Source organism: Dromiciops gliroides, chromosome 3, assembly GCF_019393635.1.
Source record: "Dromiciops gliroides isolate mDroGli1 chromosome 3, mDroGli1.pri, whole genome shotgun sequence".
Lineage (NCBI taxonomy): Eukaryota > Metazoa > Chordata > Mammalia > Microbiotheria > Microbiotheriidae > Dromiciops > Dromiciops gliroides.
The window spans coordinates 358,149,065-358,170,719 of NC_057863.1; the positions used below are offsets into that span (position 1 = coordinate 358,149,065).

General features: G+C 49.6%; 3 protein-coding genes across 4 annotated transcripts; 2 read left to right on the forward strand and 1 right to left on the reverse strand.

Moving 5' to 3' along the window:
* Positions 1-758: 758 nt before the first annotated feature.
* DPAGT1 (dolichyl-phosphate N-acetylglucosaminephosphotransferase 1) lies at positions 759-8,538 on the forward strand. Its single transcript, XM_043998074.1, has 9 exons — positions 759-1,555; positions 2,429-2,549; positions 3,026-3,239; positions 3,968-4,114; positions 5,329-5,413; positions 5,798-5,986; positions 7,464-7,551; positions 7,710-7,865; positions 8,015-8,538. The coding sequence occupies exons 1-9, from the start codon at positions 1,392-1,394 to the stop codon at positions 8,078-8,080; spliced, it is 1,230 nt and encodes a 409-aa protein (XP_043854009.1). The 5' UTR covers positions 759-1,391; the 3' UTR covers positions 8,081-8,538.
* Positions 8,539-12,787: 4,249 nt separating this feature from the next.
* On the forward strand, positions 12,788-13,738 carry LOC122746412 (histone H2AX). Its single transcript, XM_043991991.1, has one exon. The coding sequence runs from the start codon at positions 12,913-12,915 to the stop codon at positions 13,348-13,350; it is 438 nt and encodes a 145-aa protein (XP_043847926.1). The 5' UTR covers positions 12,788-12,912; the 3' UTR covers positions 13,351-13,738.
* Positions 13,739-13,754: 16 nt separating this feature from the next.
* Positions 13,755-21,346, reverse strand: HMBS (hydroxymethylbilane synthase). Of its 2 annotated transcripts, none has more exons than XM_043991989.1 (14): positions 21,214-21,346; positions 18,420-18,473; positions 18,077-18,149; positions 17,606-17,655; positions 17,459-17,514; positions 17,090-17,167; positions 16,755-16,832; positions 16,588-16,663; positions 16,287-16,400; positions 16,042-16,080; positions 15,309-15,428; positions 15,048-15,101; positions 14,591-14,677; positions 13,755-14,513 (listed from the first exon to the last, which is right to left on the reverse strand). In XM_043991989.1, the coding sequence occupies exons 1-14, from the start codon at positions 21,253-21,255 to the stop codon at positions 14,340-14,342; spliced, it is 1,095 nt and encodes a 364-aa protein (XP_043847924.1). In that variant the 5' UTR covers positions 21,256-21,346; the 3' UTR covers positions 13,755-14,339. The 2 variants fall into 2 exon arrangements, with proteins under 2 accessions (XP_043847924.1, XP_043847925.1); XM_043991990.1 differs by lacking the exon at positions 21,214-21,346 and adding an exon at positions 18,672-18,752.
* Positions 21,347-21,655: the final 309 nt, after the last annotated feature.

Genomic DNA, 21,655 nt, shown 5'->3' on the forward strand with positions numbered 1-21,655 from the left:
AAGAAACCTGAATCATTGAAAGTTTCATGGAGAGGGATTGAACTGAATTAAAACCTAGAGATTGTCAAGCTAACCCTACAAGTCAGGATCAGGGTGTCTGAACTCCAGGATTCTCTCCCTGCATTTGCTGGGAGGTGGTGTGGTGCTCTCAGGGCCCCAGCTCTCCCCCAGGGAAAATGAGAGCATCATCACCTGCTGCACGAGGACCTGTGGGCGGCAGAGCCCTGCTGATGAGCTGTTCTTTCTAAAACCTCCTAGGCAGCAGCTCCTAGGAAACCAGAAAATAGAGAAGAGACGCTTGTCTGGATGCTCCGGACTCGGATGAAGCCCTGCGTGGGTTCGTGGCGCCCTGCCCTAAGGTTCCCTCCTTTTCCATTTTTGCAGCTTGGGATGTGGTGGCCGCAGGCCCTGAGATGGACTAGCCTAGACCAGACGGCCGGGCAGCCGCCTCAGAAGGTACCTGGCGCTGGACACGGGGGCTGCTGCCGGGGGGACAGACAGGGCCCTGTCCCGGGCCGGCCAATGCTGACCGCAAGGAGCTAGGGAATAGGGGAAAGCGTGGCCAGATGGGGGCGGGGGGCAGGAGCAGGTGTTTATGAGGCTTCTCCCCTCCCCCGACCCTGTTTCCATCCTTCTTCCCGGCAAGTGGGTGGATTTCCCGAAAGAGTCATGAGCTTCTCAGTGGGGCTGGGGGAGTTCCGGGATCACTTGACTCTAAAAACAAGGAGAGCAGCGCGACCTCGGGCGCCCGGAGGAACAGACTGGCGGGGACCGAACTCTTTAAAGCCTCGGGTAGGGGCCAACCAATGGGAAGCCTGACGTGGAACCCGACTAGAGGAGGTGGCGGTCACGTGGTATGAGGAGGCGTCCATCTTTAAAAAGGGCGAGAAGTGATTTCCGGTCTGGGACGTGCCCGGTTCCTTTTCCTCTTTTTCCTCTGTAACTAGTCCAGCAAGACCGGGCTGCATTTCATAGTACTCTGTACCTTGATACCTCGGAAGGAGAATACTGTAGAATAGCGCCACCCTGCCCACAAGAAAAATGGCCGCTCGCCGCCTTCAAGGCTCACCTTCGCAATCGGCACAGAGGAAGTTGCAATGCAAAAAGAATCCGGCTGGAAACCTCGGCTGGGCAGGTGCAGCAAGGGAGTGGCCGAAGAGGTGGCTTGCTCTGTAGGTAGACGGGACTGACTCGGGAGCCCGTGGCACGGCCAGCGCCGCCACCGCCGCCTCCCTCGCCTTCACTAAGCCCTCAGCCCTCTCGTGGCCCCGGGCGACGCAGCCCGTGGCCGGTCCCGGTTGTCTAGAAGAGTACCCTACGTCGGCGGGCTGTGGTCCCCGGGCCCCCCGAGCGGGCTCCTAGCGGGGCTCAACCCCGCTAGGGCGCCTCTCATGGCAATGATGCGGCCCTTCCCGGCGCTGCCGCTGCTCATCAACCTGGGCGGCTCGCTGCTGGGCTTCGTGGCCACGCTCACGCTCATACCGGCCTTCCGTGGCCACTTCATCACGGCTCGCCTCTGCGGCCTGGACCTCAATAAGACCAGCCGCCAGCCCATGTGAGGAGGACGCGGGCCGGGGGACGGGAGGAGAGTGGGATGGGGTACGGGGAGGGGGCGGGGCGCGGACCGTGGGAGGGATCAGAGGAGGGGGGCAGCCGGGGAAGGGGAGGAGGGAACCCGAGATGGGGAGGAGGGAGGCAGGTAGGGCTGGGGAGGAAGGAGGCACTAGAGATGAGCATGGGGGACAATCGGGGCTGGGGAGGAGGGGGACAAATAGACATGAGGAAGGGGACAGTTGGGAATAGGGAGGAGGGAAAGGAAGTTCTAGAGACTAAGGGGGTGGGGGTTGAGAAGGGGGAGAGAGAGAAGGAAAGAGGGAGATTGGGAGACAAGGGACAGGAAGGAAGACAAGTGACCGAAGAGAAGAGAGAGAGAAAGTTAGGAGCAGAAGTGGAGAAGGAAAAGAGGGCTAGTCGATGGGACCAAAGAAGCCTGAGCTTTGGGCTGAACCAGGGCTGAAGAGAGCTGAGAACTTGGGGTAGCCTTGGGACATGAAGTCCAAAGGACTTGAGAGAAAGGGGACTAGGGATAACAAAGGAAAGTTTGGAGAGAGGACTGGTTCTTAAGACCTCTGGTCTGGGGAAGTGACAGAGAAGTGGGGCTGGGGGCAGGTATCAGGACACGGGCAGGGGATGCTGTGTGGCAGAGGATGAGGATGTGTGGAAGGGATCCTTGGGAAATAGGGTCTTCTCATACGCCAGCGTTGAGATTTCCTTTTCCTTGTCTGGGACACAGAAGGGGTCTTCAGTTTGTAAAGGGAGGAGTGGAGGAGAGAATGGGAGGGTATGTTCCTAGGCTGGTGGACTCTGGAATCTAGTTCTGGTGAGTGACACTATTTTCCCCCCACTCCTCACCTGCCCTGTGTCACAGCCCCGAATCCCAAGGCGTCATCAGTGGTGCAGTTTTCCTCATCATCCTCTTCTGCTTCATCCCTGTTCCCTTCCTAAACTGCTTTGTGGAGGACCAATGTAAGGCCTTCCCCTACCAGGAGGTTAGTGGACCTCGACTAAGGGAAGCTCATCTGAGGATTGTGGGTGGCAGGAGAGAGTTGACAAATCTAGATTTGTCAGGGATTGGGGTTTTTAATTTATTTTTTGGTTGGGGGGAGGCACATATAGGAAGGCTGGTGGAACATGAGGGAATAAGGTATAGAACTGAACAGCATAGTGGCCAGTGAGAAGTGGCTTGGACCATCTAGATTTGAACCCCAGTCCTGATACTTAGTAACTCTGTGGCTTCCTCCCTAAAGGCCTTAGTCTCCCCATGAGTAGAATGGGAACAATAATTGTTCTACTACCTACTTCATAAGGTTGTTTTTGAGGAAAGTTTTTTTTTTTTTTTTCCAAATTAAAATGCTACAGAAATGTGAATGGTTGAGCAGGCTGAGGAGTTTGCCCTTGGGCTAGTAGGGAGAACTGGGGTGAGGAGTAGCAGGGAAGGACTGAGCCATCTCTTGTTTCTCTCCAGTTTGTGGCCCTGATAGGTGCTTTGCTTGCTATCTGCTGCATGATCTTTCTGGGCTTTGCGGATGATGTGCTGAATCTTCGATGGCGACACAAACTGCTGCTGCCCACAACTGCCTCTCTACCTCTCCTCATGGTCTATTTCACCAACTTCGGCAATACAACAATCGTGGTGCCAAAGCCTTTCCGCTCCATGCTGGGCTTGCATCTGGACCTCGGTGAGAAGCCCCGTTCCTACCTCCCAGATTCCTGCTTTCCCTGTGGCCCTTCTCTCTGTATCTTTTTTTTTTTTAGTGAGGCAATTGGGGTTAAGTGACTTGCCTAGGGTCACACAGCTAGTAAGTGTTAAGTGTCTGAGGCCGGATTTGAACTCAGGTACTCCTGACTCCAGGGCCGGTGCTCTATCCACTGCACCACCTAGCTGCCCCTCTTTTCTCTGTATCTTAGGACCCTTTTGCCTTATCGATACCCTAGCTGTGGACCTGACAGCTCATTTTGGAAGCCTGTGCTTTCACTGATTCCCATATACCCCATGTGTCCTCCCTCTTCACCCCCAGATTCCTTCTGATTAATTTCCATCCTCCTCTGTGTTCACTTTAGTGCCCCTGGTAAGCATAATCTCAGCTGATCTTTTCAACCAAGTGAGCGTTTATTAGGCATCTATCATATGGGAGAACAAATACAAAAAGATACAGCCCTGTCCTCAAGGAGGGGTGGAGGGATTCATGTTCACAGATTTTATAAAAACAGTATGTGTGCAAAATAAATTCAAAGTGATTGGGGGGGGCGGGGAACCAGAGGAGAGGAACTAAAACTCAGAAGCAGAACAGGCCCCTTGAAGGAAAGACACTTGAGCTGAGCCTAGAAGGGAGGCAGGAGCTCCCAAAAGTAGAGGTAAGGAAAGAGGCCATTCTGTCTCCCTGTACCTAGTGACTTCCTCCTCCAGGCATCCTGTATTATGTCTACATGGGACTGCTGGCTGTGTTCTGTACCAACGCCATTAACATCTTAGCAGGGATCAATGGGCTGGAGGCTGGACAATCTCTAGTCATTTCTGCCTCCATTATCATCTTCAATCTGGTAGAGCTCGAAGGTGAGTTTGAACACAGACGGGGAGATAAGGTAGGGAAGTACTGGAGCTGTAGAGGGCTGAGCCCATTATGACTTTGGGGAATTCAGAAGGGGAAGAAAATGAGAACCAAGACAATCGCAATAACATTGTTTTTTGAAAATGTTAGGGAAAGCAGAACAGTAAAAGAGCCTCTGACTTCATCTCCAAAGATCTGCAGTCTGGTTCTGGTTCTGTGACCTGGGGGGCGGGGAATTCGCTTAAATCTTCTGATCCTCATTCTCATAGAATCGTGTAAAAAGAACACTCGAGGTGGAAAGAACCTCAGAGATGATCTTTGTTGTGGTTTCATTTGGGATTTTTTAACAAATGTTTTATTGATGCTCTTCCCAGTGACTCCTGGAGGTCATCTAGTCCAGTCTTCTCATTTTAAAGATGAGGACACGGAGTCTCAGAGAAGGGCAGTGGCTTGTCCACGGTCACGTGGCTAGTAAGTGACAAGGCCAGGATAGGAACTGCATTCTGGCTTGTAGGATAGCAGTCTTTTCACCGTGCCATAGCCCCTCACCCTTTGAGAGCATTCGAAGGTTTGCAAAAGCCTTTGCTATGTAGTGTCTTTTTGAGTCAATAAAAGCTTGTTGAGTCAATTATGATTTACTTGGTAGTGGGGATATGGAGATGAGAAGCAAAGAGTCGTTATGTCATACTGGGCGATTTGTCAATAAAATGATGTTAATACTGATACCTCCTATCTTACAAGAAAAGAGTTTGTGATCTCTAAAGTGCTGTGTAAATATGGGCTTTCATCCTTGAGAAGCTGAGTAGTGTGATGGAAGGAGTGCTGGACCTGGGATCAAAACCCAGCTCCAGCCCTCACCATCTGTGTGACCTTAGGCAAGTCATCTCACTGCTCATCCTCTATTTCTTCATCTGTAAAATGAAGATAATAAAAAAGTATTTGCCCTACCTGCATCACAGCATTGTTGTGAAGAGAGTGCTCTATAAACCTTAGAGTGCTATAGAAATGTGAATTACTGTTATGGAATGCAAGTGGTGGTTATTGATAAGGAACCACCACACTGTGTACATGATGACATACCAGAAGCTGTCTGAGAAAATCTGAGGTGCAGCATGCATCTTCGAATTGGGGAGGGGTCTGGGTTAGGAACTTGGCATTAAGCTGAAGAAGCAGCTTGTTACCTGGATGGTTGATTTATCCCTTTTCCCTGTTCTCGAAGGTGATTACCAAGATGACCATGTCTTTTCTCTCTACTTCATGATTCCATTCTTCTTCACCACATTGGGACTGCTGTATCATAACTGGTGAGGGGCTGTGCAGAGGGTGTGTGTGGTCATGGTGGTTGGCAGTCTAGGCTGGGTGCTGAAGGGTTTTCATATCTGTTCAGGGATGTTCTTCTGGGTCCTCTTTGTGCCAGGGAACTAAGTATTCAGGAATACCTAGGGATGCCGTACCAAGACTGTGGGTCTTATGGAGCTGTCAGAAACAGTGGGAAGTAGGGTAAGGGGAGACTGGTCAGGAGAGTGTGGTGGGGGGGAGGAATAGGGACTGTTTTAGTCACAGGTCAAACTTCGGTGCCGATGGCATCAAGGAAGGGACACTGGTGTGGGGGTGAGAAATGACGCGTGCCTGGTGATAAAGGTCAGTGATGCCCATTGCTCCTGCTTCAGTTGACCTCTTTCCCATAGGTACCCATCCCAGGTGTTTGTGGGCGACACTTTCTGCTACTTTGCAGGCATGACCTTTGCTGTGGTGGGCATCCTGGGGCACTTCAGCAAGACGATGCTACTCTTCTTCATGCCTCAGGTGTTCAACTTCCTCTACTCCCTTCCACAACTTCTCCATATCATCCCTTGTCCACGACACCGTGTGCCAAGGTACCTTTTCACCATGGGAAAATGAGGGGAGGGGAAGAAAGAAGGACCTTGAGTGTCGTGCATTGGCATAACAAAGGGATCCAGAAGATGGCTTTGAGGAGTAGTCCCAATCCATGGTGACATTTAATCCGATGTGAAGATCTCATCTCCTGTAATTCTGTGTGAGCACATGGATGAAGGGACGCTAAGTACGTTGCCATGGACTAGGAAATGGCACTAAATTCTGATTATGGCACCCACCTTCAGCCTTACCCCAAATAGGATACATCTTACTCAGTGAGAAGATCAGCTGAAAAATAGAAAAGCTGTAACTTTGGTGTAGGTGCTGGTTACAGCTTTAGTTAGATTAGCCTGAGCAGTGATGGAAGCAGATTTGTTGGTATCTCTAGAACTGGGATGAGAGAGCTTTTGCTGTTCTTTAGCTCATTGTCCTTTTCCTCATCCCCATCTCTCTGGCTGACTTAGTTGCTTCTCCTAATGGTGTGTGCCTAAAAAGCACATAAATATTTCCCCTGATGGTGCTGCCATTTACCTCTCCCCCCCATAACCTTTGACATTGTCTTTGATTTGTCCTTCTCTCATCTCTCATAGCCAGTCAAGGACCAAATCCTAGCCATTCTGCCTCTCAACATCTCTCATTACATCCTTGTTATTCCCACTGGAACTGACCTTGTATGTGCATCACTATCAGCCCAGGCCTCTGCAGTAACCTTCTACTGACTTGTAAACCTTCCACTTTCCCCCCATTCCAACCCATCCTTCGCAACCCTACCAGGATTTCTTTTATGCATAGACCTGATCTATCAGTCCTGCTCAGAATCCCAAGTAAAGACTGTACTGCTTTTCCTGGCACTCACAGCCCTCTGAAATCTGGCCCTCCCTGCCTTCTGTTACTACCCTGGACTGTTTGTCACCTAGCCATAGTTTCCACTTGGCTCCCTTTCCTCAACACTTCCTTATGCCTAGAATGCCTTCACCTCCTCCCAGTTATGACATCTCCTTCCTTTCTCCCTCTCCCTCCCACCTGTACCTTTTAAGCATTTATGTGGTCCTTGACTAGTACTAATGTAACATCTTAATTTGTTTTCTCTATTTGTGTATGTCATATTCCTTGACTAGATCTTAAACTCCATAAGGACAGGAGCTGTCTCATCTAAGCTTTGTTTCCATTTCATCCAGCACCTAGTGTAGTGTTCTGCACACAGTAGGCACCTTTTAGTTTGTTGAAATGAATAACTCAAATGTCCATATTTCTCGGTCTAGAAAGCACTTTCTTCATAGCCCTGTGAGGTAGGATCATTATAATCCTCATTCTACAGATGAGGAAAATTAAATTCAGAAAGGATATGTTACCATAGAGTTCCACAACTAGTAAGTGACCCCAGAATGTGAACCTAGGATTCTTGACTCCCAATCCGTGTTCTTTCTACAGCACTCTTCCCCCCCTCTTGAATATCACACTCCATTTCCTCTGCAGGCTCAACACCAAAACAGGGAAGCTGGAGATGAGTTATTCCAAGTTCAAGGCCAAGAACCTTTCTCTCTTGGGCACCCTAATTCTGAAGGTAATGATGACATACAAGCAAATGGTCAGGTACCACTATGGGCTCAGGGCATGGGAACTCCAGTCCAAGAGTAGACCTGAGGGAAGGTTTGGGCCATTTCCTCATACTGATGTGAAATATGCTATGGTCACCCTCCCCCTTCCCCCCCACCCCCCCAGGGTGCAGAAGCCCTTCGACTGGTGTCTGTCCGTCGGGGTGAAAACGAGGCTGGCGCCTACATTGAGTGCAACAACATGACCCTCATTAACCTGCTCATCAAGATCCTGGGGCCCACTCATGAAAGAAACCTCACTTTGTTGCTTCTGCTCCTTCAGGTAATCGCTTGGGCCAAATGAGCATGGTGGGCCCTTATCCCGCTTCCTTCTTTTTCCAAATATGCTCGCTCTCTCCAGTCTGGTTACCTCCCATAGGTCTCCCTCCCCGATTCCTTTTCTCATGCCTTTCCATCTGTTTCTCTTTGCAGATTCTGGCTAGTGCTGTCACATTCTCCATTCGATACCAGTTGGTTCGGCTCTTCTACGATATTTGAGTCCTTGACTGTGACTCTTTACTTCATAACCCTCTGTGCCCCTGTCTCATATGGAACCCCTGTTGGACCAAGACTGTAATCTCATAAGCCTATTGGGCTTTGCTGTCCTTCAAATTTGTTTCTCAGGAGGTATCCCACCCATTCTACCCCTCAATGATTATTTATTGATTGTATTTGCCCTATGGACTTTCCTAAATTGACATTTTTTCTTTCCTTCCTTTCCTAAAACCTCCTCTGGGGCAGGAGGTAGCAGCTTCTTGGAAGCCAGGTTGCTGCTAGGGGTCAGGCTAAGTCCTCGGGTCCCAGGAAACAGGCCTAAACAAGGGTTGTGGGGAGCCATTGGGTTCCAACCTGAATCGATGTGTTACTGGGAATTAAGCATTTTGATTCATAAGGAGCTACCTGGGTGGTCATTTGCTCCTTTGGTGATAATAAATGTGTTTGGTTCACTTTTTTAACTGTAGGTGTGGCTCTTGTTTTCAGCTGGTTTGGGTTATGGTGGGACTCTTCCCCACCCCACTCACATTAGGCAAATATCAATTCCTGGCCCCCTCTCCCTGTCTTCTTTCCTCCAGATACTGAGCTCTTTCTCCTTCCCTGCTTGGGAAACAACATACTTAGTTAAGTAACACAACCTATGTGGAAAATTACATTAAAGACTCAGGTGTGATAGCTGTCTTCAAGCTATCTTTGAAGAATTGTCATATAGAAGGTGGCATTAGACTTGTTTTGCTTGGGCCTAGAGCCTAGACCCATGACCAATGAGTCGAAGTTACATGGGAACAGATTTTGGCTCAATAAGAGAAAACTTTAAAAAGCAAACACCTTATCAGAGCTATCCACAAATGGGCTGAACCACTTAAATCAGTGTTCAAGAAGAGGTCTGCTAACCACTTGTCAAGGACTGCCACTGAATGAAGGAAGGAAGGAAGGAAACATTTATTAAGTGCTGGGATACACATAGAGAAGTCAGGCAGTCTCTCTTCCCTAGGAGCTCACATTCTAATAGGGGAGATGCTACATGGAAGGTTTCAGCTGCAAGTCAGATGGAAAAGTCCCATTTGAAGCTGCAAAGGAGCTAGCAATGCCTCTTCTTTAATGTCACTTAAACTGATCAATTTCTGATGTTGACCATGCCAGGGACTTTGGTGGTAAGAATCTTCTTTCCTTTTTTTTTATTTTGTGGGGCAATGAGGGTTAAGTGACTTGCTCAGGGTCACACAGCTAGTAAGTGTCAAGTGTCTGAGGCAGGATTTGAACTCAGGTCCTCCTGAATCCAGGGCCAGTGCTTTATCCACTGTGTCATCTAGCTGCCCAAGACCCTTCTTTTCTCGGTCTTCAGTAACTGTGGCTGCAGCACCTGCAGAAACAATTTCTAGGCTACATCTTTGTAGGGCAGCTTCTCAGGATGAAGGCTGAGGGCACTGGGCAGGAAGCTTTGAGCCAAGGCTCTTGTGTTCACAGTCCTGAACTGTCTCCATCAGGGCCTGGGAGGTGGGATGGTGGTAGTTTGACTTGGCCTGTCCATAATGTCTCCTGGTGCCCTTCTGCTTCATTTAGGCCAGTTTGCCAGCGTTATGTGTCCCACTTGGTGAGGACTGCTGGCCCTTTGCCCACCGGACTTGCTTCTCTGGATGGTTTTGAGGGCTGGGCAAGAAGCAGGACTGGTGGCCTGAGGGTTGCTGACACTCCTAGAGCTCCTCCAAACAATGGCCTGTTGGTGGCCATTGTTTCTAGTGGCGATGACAAAGGTTGAAAGAGATGATTGCCTTTTTAACTGTAAAATCTTAAGTGGATGTGATAACTGCTCTTTTTGTGGTAGCAAAGAATTGGAAATCCCATCAATTGGGGAATAACTAAACAAGTTGTGATATATGACTGTAACAGAATACTATTGTGCTGTAAGAAATAAGTAGGGGCAGCTAGGTGGCGAAATGGATAAAGCACCAGCCATGGATTCAGGAGTACCTGAATTCAAATCCTGCCTCAGACACTAGCTGTGTGACCCTGGGCAAGTCACTTAACACTCATTGCCCCAGGAAAAAAGAAAAGAAAAGAAAAGAAAAGAAAAAAGAAATAAGCAGATGGATTTCAGAAAAACCTGGACTTACATGAATTGACGCTGAGTGAAATGAGTAGAACCAAGAGTACACAGTATCAACAGCATTGTGTGATCAACTGTGATAGACTTAACTTTTCTCAGCAATACAATGATCCAAGACAATGCCAAAAGACTTATGGTGGAAAAACATCTCACCATTGGAAAAGGACTATGTAGTCTGAATGCAGACTGAAAAGCATACTATTTTCACTTTTGTTGTTGATTTTTGGTGATTGTTCTTGTTTATTCTTTTTTGTGTTTTTTCCCCTTTTGTCTGATTAATGTATAAATATGTTTAGCATGATAGTAACATCTAACCTATATCAAATTGCTTGCTGGCATCTGGAGGGGAAAGTGAGGGGAGGATGGTAGAAAAACTTGGAACTCAAAAAATATCTTTACATGTAATCGAGAAAAATTTAAAATTTAAATTTAAAAAAAGAAGTGAGGGACAGTTAGGTGGTGCAATGGATAGAGCACCGGCCCTGGATTCAGGAGTACCTGAGTTAAGTCCAGCCTCAGACACTTAACACTGACTAGCTGTGTGACCCTGGGCAAGTCACTTAACCCCAATTGCCTCAACAAAAATATTTTTTAAAAGTTAAAAAAATTTGTTAAAAGAAGTGGATATGAAGGATGAGGGAGAAAGACTGATCTCTGAGGGAGACATAGGACCAAAGGGTGGAAATCTGAAAGAGGCAAATTTAGGTTTTATATAAGGGGAAATTGCCAAACTATTAGAGCTAGTGAAAGGTGAAATGGGCTGCTTTGGTCAGTAGTGAGATGTCTTTCCTTAGGTGCCAAGGTCTAGAAGCTGGGGCTTATATTGTGTTATATAGATCAGATTCTATTCAGGTATGGGATGGATTGGATGGATGGATGGATGGATGGATGGATGGATGGATGGATGGATGGATGGATGGATGGATGGATGGAAGGAAGGAAGGAAAAAGCATTTAAGTGCTTACTAGTGTTCAGCTGTTTCAAACTCTTCCGGACTCCATTTGGGTTTTTTTTGGCAAAGATATACTGAAGTGGTTTGCCATTTCCTTCTCCAGCTCATTTTACAGATGAGGATCTAAAGCAAAAAGCTGCCTCCTACAATAACAAATGTGCAAAGCACTGTGCTAAGTGGGGATATAATTAGAAAAGGAAGAGCCCCTGCTCTCAAGAAGCTCACATTCCAAAGTGGAGTAGGGAGGAACAAAATGGCTTCAGAAGTGCCCAATATTTTGTAAATAGTGAGAGAAGATTCTGATCCTTCAGTTGGAGTTGGAGCCCCCAACCAATTGGATAGATTTTCCCCTTCTGGCTAGTATTGAGCTGCAGGGACCTCTTCTTGTCTTTTTCCACACCCCTTCGCCCACAAACTGGTTGAAGCAGGGTTCAGATTTTGAACAAAGGCTCCTGGCCTGAAGGAAGACCAATTTAAAAATGAATATTTTTAAAGTTTTAAGATTACTTTTTATTGATATTTAGTTTTTTTACATCATCCTCATTCCTACCCGTTGAACCCTCCCTAGTAACAAATAATAAGGGGAAGGGGAGCAACAAAACAATTAATTACATCAACCAACTCATACCAAGGTACTTAGCAGTTAATAAGCACCTACTGTGTATTGCTATTGGGCAGCTAGGTGGCACAGTGGATAGAGGGACAGGCCTGGAGTTAGGAAGACATCTTCCTAATTCAAACTCCTGGACCCTGGACAAGTCACTTAGCCCAGTTTGCCTCAGTTTCCTCATTTGCACAATGAACTGGAGAAGGAAATGGCAAACCACTGCAGTATCTCTGCCAAAATAACCCAAATGGGATTACCAGAACTGAAATGACTAACAACAAATGTACGCTAGGCCCCTGAGGGGGGCCAACACAAAAGTGCCTTCCCTCAAGGAGCTTACAGTCTGCTAAGAAGACATAACAGGATCACATGGAAGTAAATCAACTGTATAAAGTAATTAGGGGAATGGGCCAGGCTTGTATTGGAAGGGCCTGTAAGGGGTCGATAGGGAAAACTGGGAGGCGATGTGAAGCTCAGCCTTTGGGAGGCCGGCTGGCTTTTAGTCCTTTTTTCAGTCTTCTGCGACTCTTCCTGACCCCATTTGGAAAGTTTTCTTGGCGAAGATGTCGGAGTGATTTGGCACTTCCTTTTCCAGCTCATTTTACGGATGAGTAAACTGAGGCAAACGGGGTTAGATGACTGACCTGGGGTCACACAGCTAGTGAGAGTCTAAGGTCACATCCGACCTCAGGAAGAGGTCTACTGCGCCATCTAGCTGCCTCGCGCCGCCCTCTTGCCCCACCCATTTTTCTTTTCTTGGCGCCTATGCCATTTGAATCTCGCGCGCTTCTGATTGATTGGCTGTCTGGGGAAGCGGGAAGCCCGGGGGCGGGGGAGTGTGGGGGGGGCAGACAACGCCCGCCCTCTTGGTTGCTGTTCACAATCATCTTCCCGGGGTAAGAAGAGTTTTCAAATTCAACCAATCGGTAAGCACGCTAATACGCTCGGGAGGAGGAGTCTGAGAACTAATTCCAGCCAATCGGAAGCGGTCGGCGGACGATCCAGCCAATAAGTAATCAAAGGACGCTCTGACCGGCTGCCTTAAAGGCGGCAGCTTTGCACGCCGACCGGCATTTAGACTGCGGGGAGTTTGGTGAGTGTGTTTGCGCACGCGCAGCCGTTACTCGCGGTAGTTCTCTCAGAACCAGTCTCGCGCTTTATACGTTAGCATGTCGGGTCGCGGCAAGACCGGCGGGAAGGCCCGTGCCAAGGCCAAGTCTCGCTCCTCTCGGGCCGGGCTGCAGTTCCCCGTGGGCCGTGTGCACCGATTGCTGAGGAAAGGCCACTACGCCGAGCGAGTCGGGGCCGGCGCGCCGGTGTACCTGGCCGCCGTGCTGGAGTACTTGACGGCCGAGATCCTGGAGCTGGCGGGGAACGCGGCCCGGGACAACAAGAAGACCCGCATCATCCCTCGCCACCTGCAGCTGGCCATCCGTAACGACGAGGAGCTCAACAAACTCCTGGGCGGCGTGACCATCGCTCAGGGCGGCGTCCTGCCCAACATCCAGGCGGTGCTGCTGCCCAAGAAGAGCGGCGCCATCGCCGGACCCAAGGCCCCGGGCAGCGGCGGCAGCAAGAAGAGCACGCAGGCCTCGCAGGAGTACTGAGGCCGCCCGGCCCCGCACCAGACCCCTCCCCCCCACACCACAAAGGCCCTTTTCAGGGCCGCCTCCCCCCTCACTGAGAGAGCTGATCCACACGCCCCTTCCTGGCTCCCCGGCTCCCGCGGGCCGGCGGCAGCCCCTGCCCTGTTCTCTGATTCCTCCTCTCTTGGCAGCTACTAAAGAGACCCCGGGGCTGTCGCGCCCCAAGGTCACGCGCTGGGCCGCCCGCGTCCGCGTCCGCGCGGCCCGCCCGGGGGCCCTCGGACCAGCAGGGAGCCGGCCGGCCTTGGCGCCGTCCCAGCCAGGACCTCTAGCTTCTGAACTGAATTTTCTCAGCCTAGACACATTGCTTTCATCCTGGGGAAGGAACTGGGGGAAGCGAGAGACTATGAAAGACAATTTGGAAGTCTGATTAATTTAACTTTATTAAATGTTCCGTTTTGGTTTTTTAATGGAGTTTCTTGTCTTTCTTCAGCATGACTGTAGTTGGCGACCCAAGGGCTGGAACCGAGCTGCTGGAGGCTCCCCCTGGGTCACCGAGGTTAGCACGTGGCCGCTTTTCCTGGGGGGCGTTGGGGGCTGCAATGTAAAAGGGATTCTTATTCCTACGGAAATCAGTCACTGGGCCTTTATGGGCCTGGGGCCTGGGACCCGGAGCAGGAATTAGGATGATTGTCCACATCCCTATCCTTTGTCAGCAGGCCAAATAAAAATTCACAAGTCACTTGAGGTGCTTTATTGACAGATTTGGTTACATTCAATGTCTCTGACACCACAGAAAACGGACAATCCTCCAGCCCCTTAAATAAAAAAGGAGCCAGAGCAAGGCACTAGGACGCTTAGCAGCAACAGGTCCTCCCTTTCCCACACCTGAGTCCCGGATGATGCAGTGTTTGTGCTCAGGGATAGTCCCCGTTAAGGGGGAAGGGTTCAGGGCACACCAGAACACATCTGACAGCTGTTCCTAGGCAGGAAATGTCCTGAGAGCTAGGTTAGCGGGCATCGTTGAGCTGTCTTGCTACATCCAGAATCTCCTTGGCTCCCTTGTTCAGCAGCAGGTTGGCAAGACTGATACCCAGGTTTTCTGCTGCCCTTTGGGCTCCCTGAGATATATTCCGAGCTGTGATGCCCACCCGTTGCACATCATCCTCTGCTCCATCTGCATACTATAGAGAAAAGAGAGTTAGAGGAGAAAAGGGGTAGGATATGACCCTTGTTGGCCCTCCCCTAGGGGTCCTGGTACCTGGGCAGGGATATTGATGTTTGTCTGCATGGTTTCCTTCAGACTATCTGAGCCATCCAGACTCCACACTCCTCCAGTCAGGTATAGCTAGAAAATAGAGCAGGTGACTCAGCCTTAATAGAGTGAGTTCCACAGGGGCAGAAAATCATCTCATTTAATTTTTTTGGGTGGGGCAATGAGGGTTAAGTGACGCCCAGGGTCACACAGCAAGGAAGTGTCAGGTGTTTGAGGTCGAATTTGAACTCGGATCATCCTGAATTCAGGGCCGGTACTTTATCCGCTGTACCACCTAGCTGCCCCAATCATCTCGTTTAATTTTTTTATTTTCTAGCACCCAGTAACAGAGTAGGCACTTCCTGTATATTTAATCGAAAGGCCAACCATTCCTTATGGCAAGGTTATTTAGGTATTCTGCTCCCATCCCACCTGTGTCCCCTAGGCAAAATAAAACACTTACTTGCCCATCCTTGAGGACTGTATGGACTGCCACAGGCACACTGCAGCCTCCTTCCTATATATAACAAGACCATAGCTATGAGCTCCAAGGGCTCTGACAATATATTTTCCTTCACTCTATTCTAAGAGACAGGCTGGAAACAAGTGAGAGGGAAGGGTTCATACTCCTAGGTGTTCCTATCATTGAACTAGTTATCTAATATTTACTACATGCATAACATACTGAGGCACACCCACCCAAGTAAAATAATGTCAGTCCTACCAGGTGCTTCAGGAAGGCCCTCTCAGCAATGCATCGGTACAAGGTCTCAGGATCATGTAGCACACGAACCATATCCAGCACTTCCTGGTCCTTGGCTCGGACCTCAACACCCAGGGCCCCCTGGGGAGAAATCCCACATCCTATCAGGCCTTTCTTTTTCACACCAAAGTAATCTGGTTAAGTATGGGGCTACCAAAATGATTTCCCAGTTGCCCAGTGAATACAGGTTCTTTCTCAGGATGTGTTTCCACCTCTGGGGAAAGAGGACGCTACAGAACTTGTTTATCCTTTGTTCTAGGAGAGGACCATGACATCAGGTGATAATCATGACTTACAGTAAATTGGATTTAAGTATTTAAGTGAGGGAGGGCAGTACAAGGTCACCAAACTCATTCTCTCTTCTAGACACATCTGGATCCAGTGGCAAGATATATACTCCATCAGGGCAACTGGAGATGGCCCTGGATGTTTCTGAGGCAACTGGGGTTAAGTGACTTGCCCAGGGTCACACAGCTAGTGTCAGAGGTGAGTTTTGAACTCAGGAGGTCCTTCTGACTCCAGGGCCAGTGCTCTCCACTACGCCACCTAGCTGCCCCTCATTTTATATACTACATATGAAATATTTATTTTGTATTTTATAATCTTATTTCTAGGCTGGGAGCAGGAGGAAGGACCAAAAGTGAAGTGCCCACATCCCCCAGAGGTCAGAGATGGCTTTCATGGCTGAGCATACCTGGCCCACAGCATAGAGACATTCTTCAGGGTACAGGAGCTGGAGGAGCAGAACAAGCAGTCAGTCAAGGCAGACACAGAAACTGAGATGGGGGTCCCTGCCAAATAGTATGACTTTGCAGGGCTGGGAGCCTGGACTCCAGGTTCCTTCTAGCCCTTCCCAATCTGGATCTTGTTTTCCCATTTAGATGATAATTCTTGAGTGAGGGGGTGAGGTAATAAGTGATGGAAAAAAATAATTCTTACCTGTCCAACACGGCTCTGCCAACCCATACGTTGCAGTCCAGCTGCTGCCAGGACGATGGCACTGAATTCCTGATGTTCATCCAGCTTCCGAAGTCGAGTATTGAGATTCCCTCTCTGCAGGAGTACAGTGTCAAGGGCTACTGCTGGGCCTTCTCTAGAGCCTGTAGCCTCCCCAGCCCTTAGGCACTGATGGCCTATGCACCTGGCTGTTTGTATAAGCCAGTCAGTCAAAAAAGCCCCCCCTACCTTGCAGATCTTTGGGACCCTTGTTATGCCCAACCTCAAACTGCCCAAAGGATACAATACTTTTGAATTCCAGATGTGGAAATTTCCGCTTCAACTGGGCTGCTCTACGGAGAGAGCTGGTCCCCACCACACTGTAAGGCAGAGGGTTTGGGGGAAGTTAGCACTAGTAAGCCTTACCAATCCTTCCCACCCCAATCCCACTGCTCCTTTCCAGACTCTTACCTCCTCTCTGGCAGGGTACCCAAGGTCTGCCCAGCGTATTTAGGGTGGAAGATAACAGCATCGTAGGGGCTCTCCCGCCTAGGGGAGACAGGGAAGGGTTACATGATGGGGACCAGCTAAGGGATCTGATCAGTTCAGCAAACTTTGACCTGAAGCCATCCCAATCTCTCTTCAAACAACCAACCAAAAATTGATCACTGAACTAAGGTGTGTCTAGAACTCTCCCAAGTCAAGAGAGTTAACAGTGAAAGGCAGTAGGACAGATAACCAAAGAAATCAATGTTAAAATGAGGCACACAATCCCCAAACCCCTTGACTTCAGGATTGCCTCTTACTTGCAGATAGCACCAATAGTGAAGGCTGGGGGAAGTACAGTGGGCAAGTCCTTCAGGGAATGTACAACAAGGTCCACTCTGGAAGAGACAGAGCCAAGGAGATGGGGATAAGAGTTACAGGAACCAAGTTTCCCATTATCTCCCAATCCCCTCTCAATGTTTTCACAGAACAGGGACCAGAAAGACTAATCGAAATTTGGATTTCTATAGCACTTTAAGGTTTCCAAAGAGACCCTTTGGTCTCTGTAGCAACCAGGTCCTGGGGCAGTTGTGATCCCAGGAAGGTGGATAGATGGTGGAGAGGCCCCACACCTGGGGTGGGCTTAAGGGCTTAGCTCTCCCACCCCACTGCCCTATTCCCTCACTTACTCGTTCTTCTCCAAAGCATACTCCAGCTCCTTGGTGAACAGACTTTTCTCCCCGATCTGTAAGGAAAAGGAAGGGCATTGTGAAACCCCGGGAGCTGGGAAAGATTAGCAGAGACCACTAGAAGTCTGGGAAGGGAGGAAGGCTTACCTTAGAGAGTGCAGTATCCAGGATCTTGTCCCCAGTGGTTGACATTCCAACTAGAAATAGAGCAATCAGCCAGTCAACAAATATATGAGGACTTAATATGTGTCCCTCCACACTGTACTACCACCATGTATGAAGCTGTACTAGGCACTGGTGTGGGGAGAGAGAAAGAAAAGTGACCCGGGACTTTCACCCTCAAAGAGCTCACTCTGCATCAGGGAACAAAACACATACATCTCAAAAGTTAAAAGACCAGTATAAAATAAGGACCAGATGAGATAAGAGGAAGTCACCATGACTGGACTGATCAGGGAAGATTTCATGAAGTGGGTAGGAATGCTTTAAACCATCCTCCATCGGGTTAGAATTTACAAGTGCTCTCTCTCCATTCTGTTCTTCCCCATCCCGGGGCTAGTAGTCGAGCTCCCTGATGATCAATCCCCTTTCTCCACTAAAAGCCACTTGAGAACTCACTGATTTCAAACTGCAGACCAGGGTAGCAGTCCTTCAGCATGGCCACCACACTGTCCGTCTGTATCCTTGCCAGCTGGGAAGCAAAGATCTGGTTGGGTCCTGCCCTTCCCTCCCTGCTGCCCAAGATACACATAACACACCCAGGGCTAGGGCAATCCTGATGGGGACAGTACAAGGGATCTGACCCAAGTGCCTTCTAGCCCAGTGCTCCCCCAAAAGTCCAACCTTAGATTATTTCTCAGTAGAGACCAGACTAAGGTCTTTTGTAGCCACCCAACTCAGTCCCCTATTTCCCCCAAACTCAGATCCCTGGTGACTACATCAGTAAAAACCCCTATCCTACCTGGCTGTTGCGAGTGCCCACTCGGATCACTCTCATCTTTGGGCTGTTTCCGTCCTGTGGGGAGAGAACCCAGAGTTATTGCCCTCCCCAACACCCTTTCCCCTGAAAACCCAAAATCCTTGGTCTGCTGGGAGGCCGCTCCAATCCCCTTGCCTGTGGACGAGTGTAGCCAAGACAGGATGTACTCTGATGCCATCCCCTCTATCTTTTTCAGTGTCTTGGACTAAATTTCAAGTTCCCTTCCTGCCTTACCTGGAAGAAATAAAGCTTTTCCAGTGGCCAGACACAGACGACGGGCACAGGCAGGCAGAGGCTAATGCTGTTATACCTCCCAACAAAACTCTGAGCCTTGGAAGGAAGACTGAGGAAGGGAGTACTCAAAGGAGGTCCTGGATCCACCAGGTGGGTAGGGAGATAAGTTTCATCAGGCCAACCACAAGGAGGGTGGGGTTAGACATGGAAGGGGAGGGGGGAGAAGGGAAAGGGGAAGGCAGGGGTAATGCTCTCTGGAACAACACTGGAGGTAGCCACATACTGGGCAACTTGTGCTGAGTCACTGACAGCTGGAGAGAAGAGATTAGTGACCAGCACCCACACGAAAGTGGACAAAACCCCCCACTTACATTTGTGCTACCCAAATGCTAAAGTCACCATTGTGCCTATAACTGCTAATATCCTAGAAACTTGGTCAGTGATAGGAATGGGACAGGAGGAAGGAAGGAAGAGCCTAAGAGGAAGCCAATTACTCTCTATTGGTGTGTTTTGAAGGCACAAATCTCTGGTTTCACCGGCAAAGAAACTCCTGAACAAAGAACTTGAGACTTGGAACCAGAAGGGATGCATTCTTTCCTCTTGCTTGGGTTCCCTGAGAAGATCTGCCAAGGGACCAAGGAGGAGGATCTATGCCCTGAAGGCCAGAATACAGGATGATGTTTAATGGAAATTAAGTCCAGCTGCTGCACCTGATGCCAGTTTTCCCTGCCCTAGGACCATCAGGGTAGCAGAGCATATAAAGAATATGTCACCTGGCTGCCTTCCATCACAGCCATCTCCCAAATAAACACATCCAAAGAGACAGCAAACCAAAGTCAAGACCCAAACCTGCCTAACAGGGATCTCTGCTGTGTTCCAGCATGTTCACTGGACAGAAATGAGTCAAGAGTCTTCCAGAGCACAGAGATTCCAAGTGGGAATGCCCTGGTATGCCAGAGAATCTTTTAGTTCTTTTTTTTTTTAATTAATTAATTATTTTTTAGTGAGGCAATTGGGGTTAAGTGACTTGCCCAGGGTCACACAGCTAGTAAGTGTTAAGGTTCTGAGGCCAAATTTGAACTCAGGTACTCCTGACTCTGGGGCTGGTGCTCTATCCACTGCGACACCTAGCTGCCCCAAATCTTTTAGTTCTACTGAACAGTGTGGACGGTGGAGATAACTTCTCCCCTGCATACTCCAGATACACCTTGGCCAATCATGGTTATGGCATTATCTCATTAAGGAGCAGGAGTCCTGCAGGATGACTAGAATCAGGCCACACTAGGATCAGTGGGAGGAACTGGGGGGTGTTTATTCACCCAAAAGAAGCTGTCTTTAAACTGGAGGAAGGGCACCCTGTGGGAGAGGGAATACTTATTCTGCTTGGCTCTAGGCAACAGTAAGCAGAGTGGGACAATCCTTTGTCCCGGAGGTAGTAGAGAGGATAAGGGCTGTTGTACTAATGACCTCCGAGCTCGATTCCAATTCCAAGAGCCTACAACTGATCTGTGATTTTTAAGGAAGTAGCTCCTGGTGAAGAAGGGGTGACTTGTTGGCTGAAACCAAACAGCTCCCTCAAACTCCGAAGTCTAGAGGGGACCTGGGAGTTTGAAGGAGAGCATCTATGGCTGTACATTAGATCAGAGTTGGTGCTGTGTGAACTCCCTTTAACCTGGATAATTCAGAGTTGGCTAAGGGGAGGAAAAGACAAGATGAGGAGCAGGGATTAGTGAAGAAGATGAGAAAAGAAGGACTTCAGGAATGTATGAGGGAGTCCTATCCCTTTTGGATATGGGGGGGAGGGGTGGTAAGGAGCTGGACAGGACTTCCCGGATTACTCAATCAAAGGGCTCTGGGAGCGTGACTTTGCGTGGTTAATATTTTATCTGACAACCGCTTTCAATGTAATTGGCTTCTTTTGTAATATTAAATATTTTATTTTATGCATCAATAGCTATTCCGTGAAGGGAAGTGACACCAGCAATGTTAAGAACCCCCAGTTTAGCCCAATCCTCTCATTTACGGAGGAGAAAAGTCTGACCCAGAGACACTGCAGAACCAAGCCCTGGCTTGTCGTTTCACACAAGGCAGTCGGGTTCTAAGCCAGTAGAGCGAGGAGCGACAGTGCGGGCCCCCTCCCCTGCTTTTGCCCTTCGTCAGTTTCACCGCAACCTTCCACCCCCCACCCCGGAAGCAGGCCGCCTGCGGGTGGAGGGAGCCGGCCTGGGGAGCATTTGCTCGGAGGCGGTGCCCACAATTTCTTCCACACGGTACAGCCAAGTGCCTCAGACCCCAGCCCCTAAAGGTAGCTTCTCAATTCGGAAAATTCAGCCTCCCGGCAGCAGGTCCGCGGAAAAACCCCGGCCATTCTGGGCGCCTTCAGCAGGGACCATTTTTGCTACTGTCCCTTTAAACCCCATTCAAAGCCTGGTACCAGTGACAGCCATTCCGACCAATGGACTGCGGAGGACGGTGGCCAACAGCCAATCACTGGTGCGCTACATGCAGAGACGCAAACTGGGTCGGTCGGGACAGGACTCACCCCTGAGGCCGTATCTCCGCTCCCGGACATGATTCCGTCCATAAGGTGAGGCCGGAGGGCGCGCGCAGGGCGACACCCCCCGGCTTGCAGGGGGCAGGCTTGCAGAGGGACTGGGGGCACGTGGAGCCGGCGCCGTCCCGGGCCGACTCCGGCTCCCCGACACTCGCAGAGGCCCCCGCGTCACTTCCGTCGTGTTCCTTAAAGGGGCAGACACCGGCGAGACCGGAGGCGGGAGATTGAGACTTGGAGAGGGCGGGGCTGGCGCGCTCCTTCAGAGCCTGCTCCCAACTTCCTCCTGAGATTTAGGGTTCTTGCAGAAGTGCAGGGCCTCACAGATAATCCGAATGATGTACAGTCCTGCCAGGCCCTTATGCAAAAAGTCACCCTACCCAAACAGACGAAACAAAACAACTGAAAAAGACCTCGGCCCTTATTTGACAGC

Coding starts and splice junctions, on each gene's coding strand:
- DPAGT1 (XM_043998074.1), top strand. CDS start 1,392: ATGGCAATGATGCGGCCCTTCCCGGCGCTGCCGCTGCTCATCAACCTG. Junction 2,550..3,025: donor AGGCCTTCCCCTACCAGGAG/GTTAGTGGACCT, acceptor GTTTCTCTCCAG/TTTGTGGCCCTGATAGGTGC. Junction 5,987..7,463: donor CCACGACACCGTGTGCCAAG/GTACCTTTTCAC, acceptor TTTCCTCTGCAG/GCTCAACACCAAAACAGGGA.
- LOC122746412 (XM_043991991.1), top strand. CDS start 12,913: ATGTCGGGTCGCGGCAAGACCGGCGGGAAGGCCCGTGCCAAGGCCAAG.
- HMBS (XM_043991989.1), bottom strand. CDS start 21,255: ATGGACGGAATCATGTCCGGGAGCGGAGATACGGCCTCAGGG. Junction 18,474..21,213: donor GCGGAGATACGGCCTCAGGG/GTGAGTCCTGTC, acceptor CTCTCCCCACAG/GACGGAAACAGCCCAAAGAT. Junction 16,081..16,286: donor GGCAGAGCCGTGTTGGACAG/GTAAGAATTATT, acceptor CTGCTCCTCCAG/CTCCTGTACCCTGAAGAATG.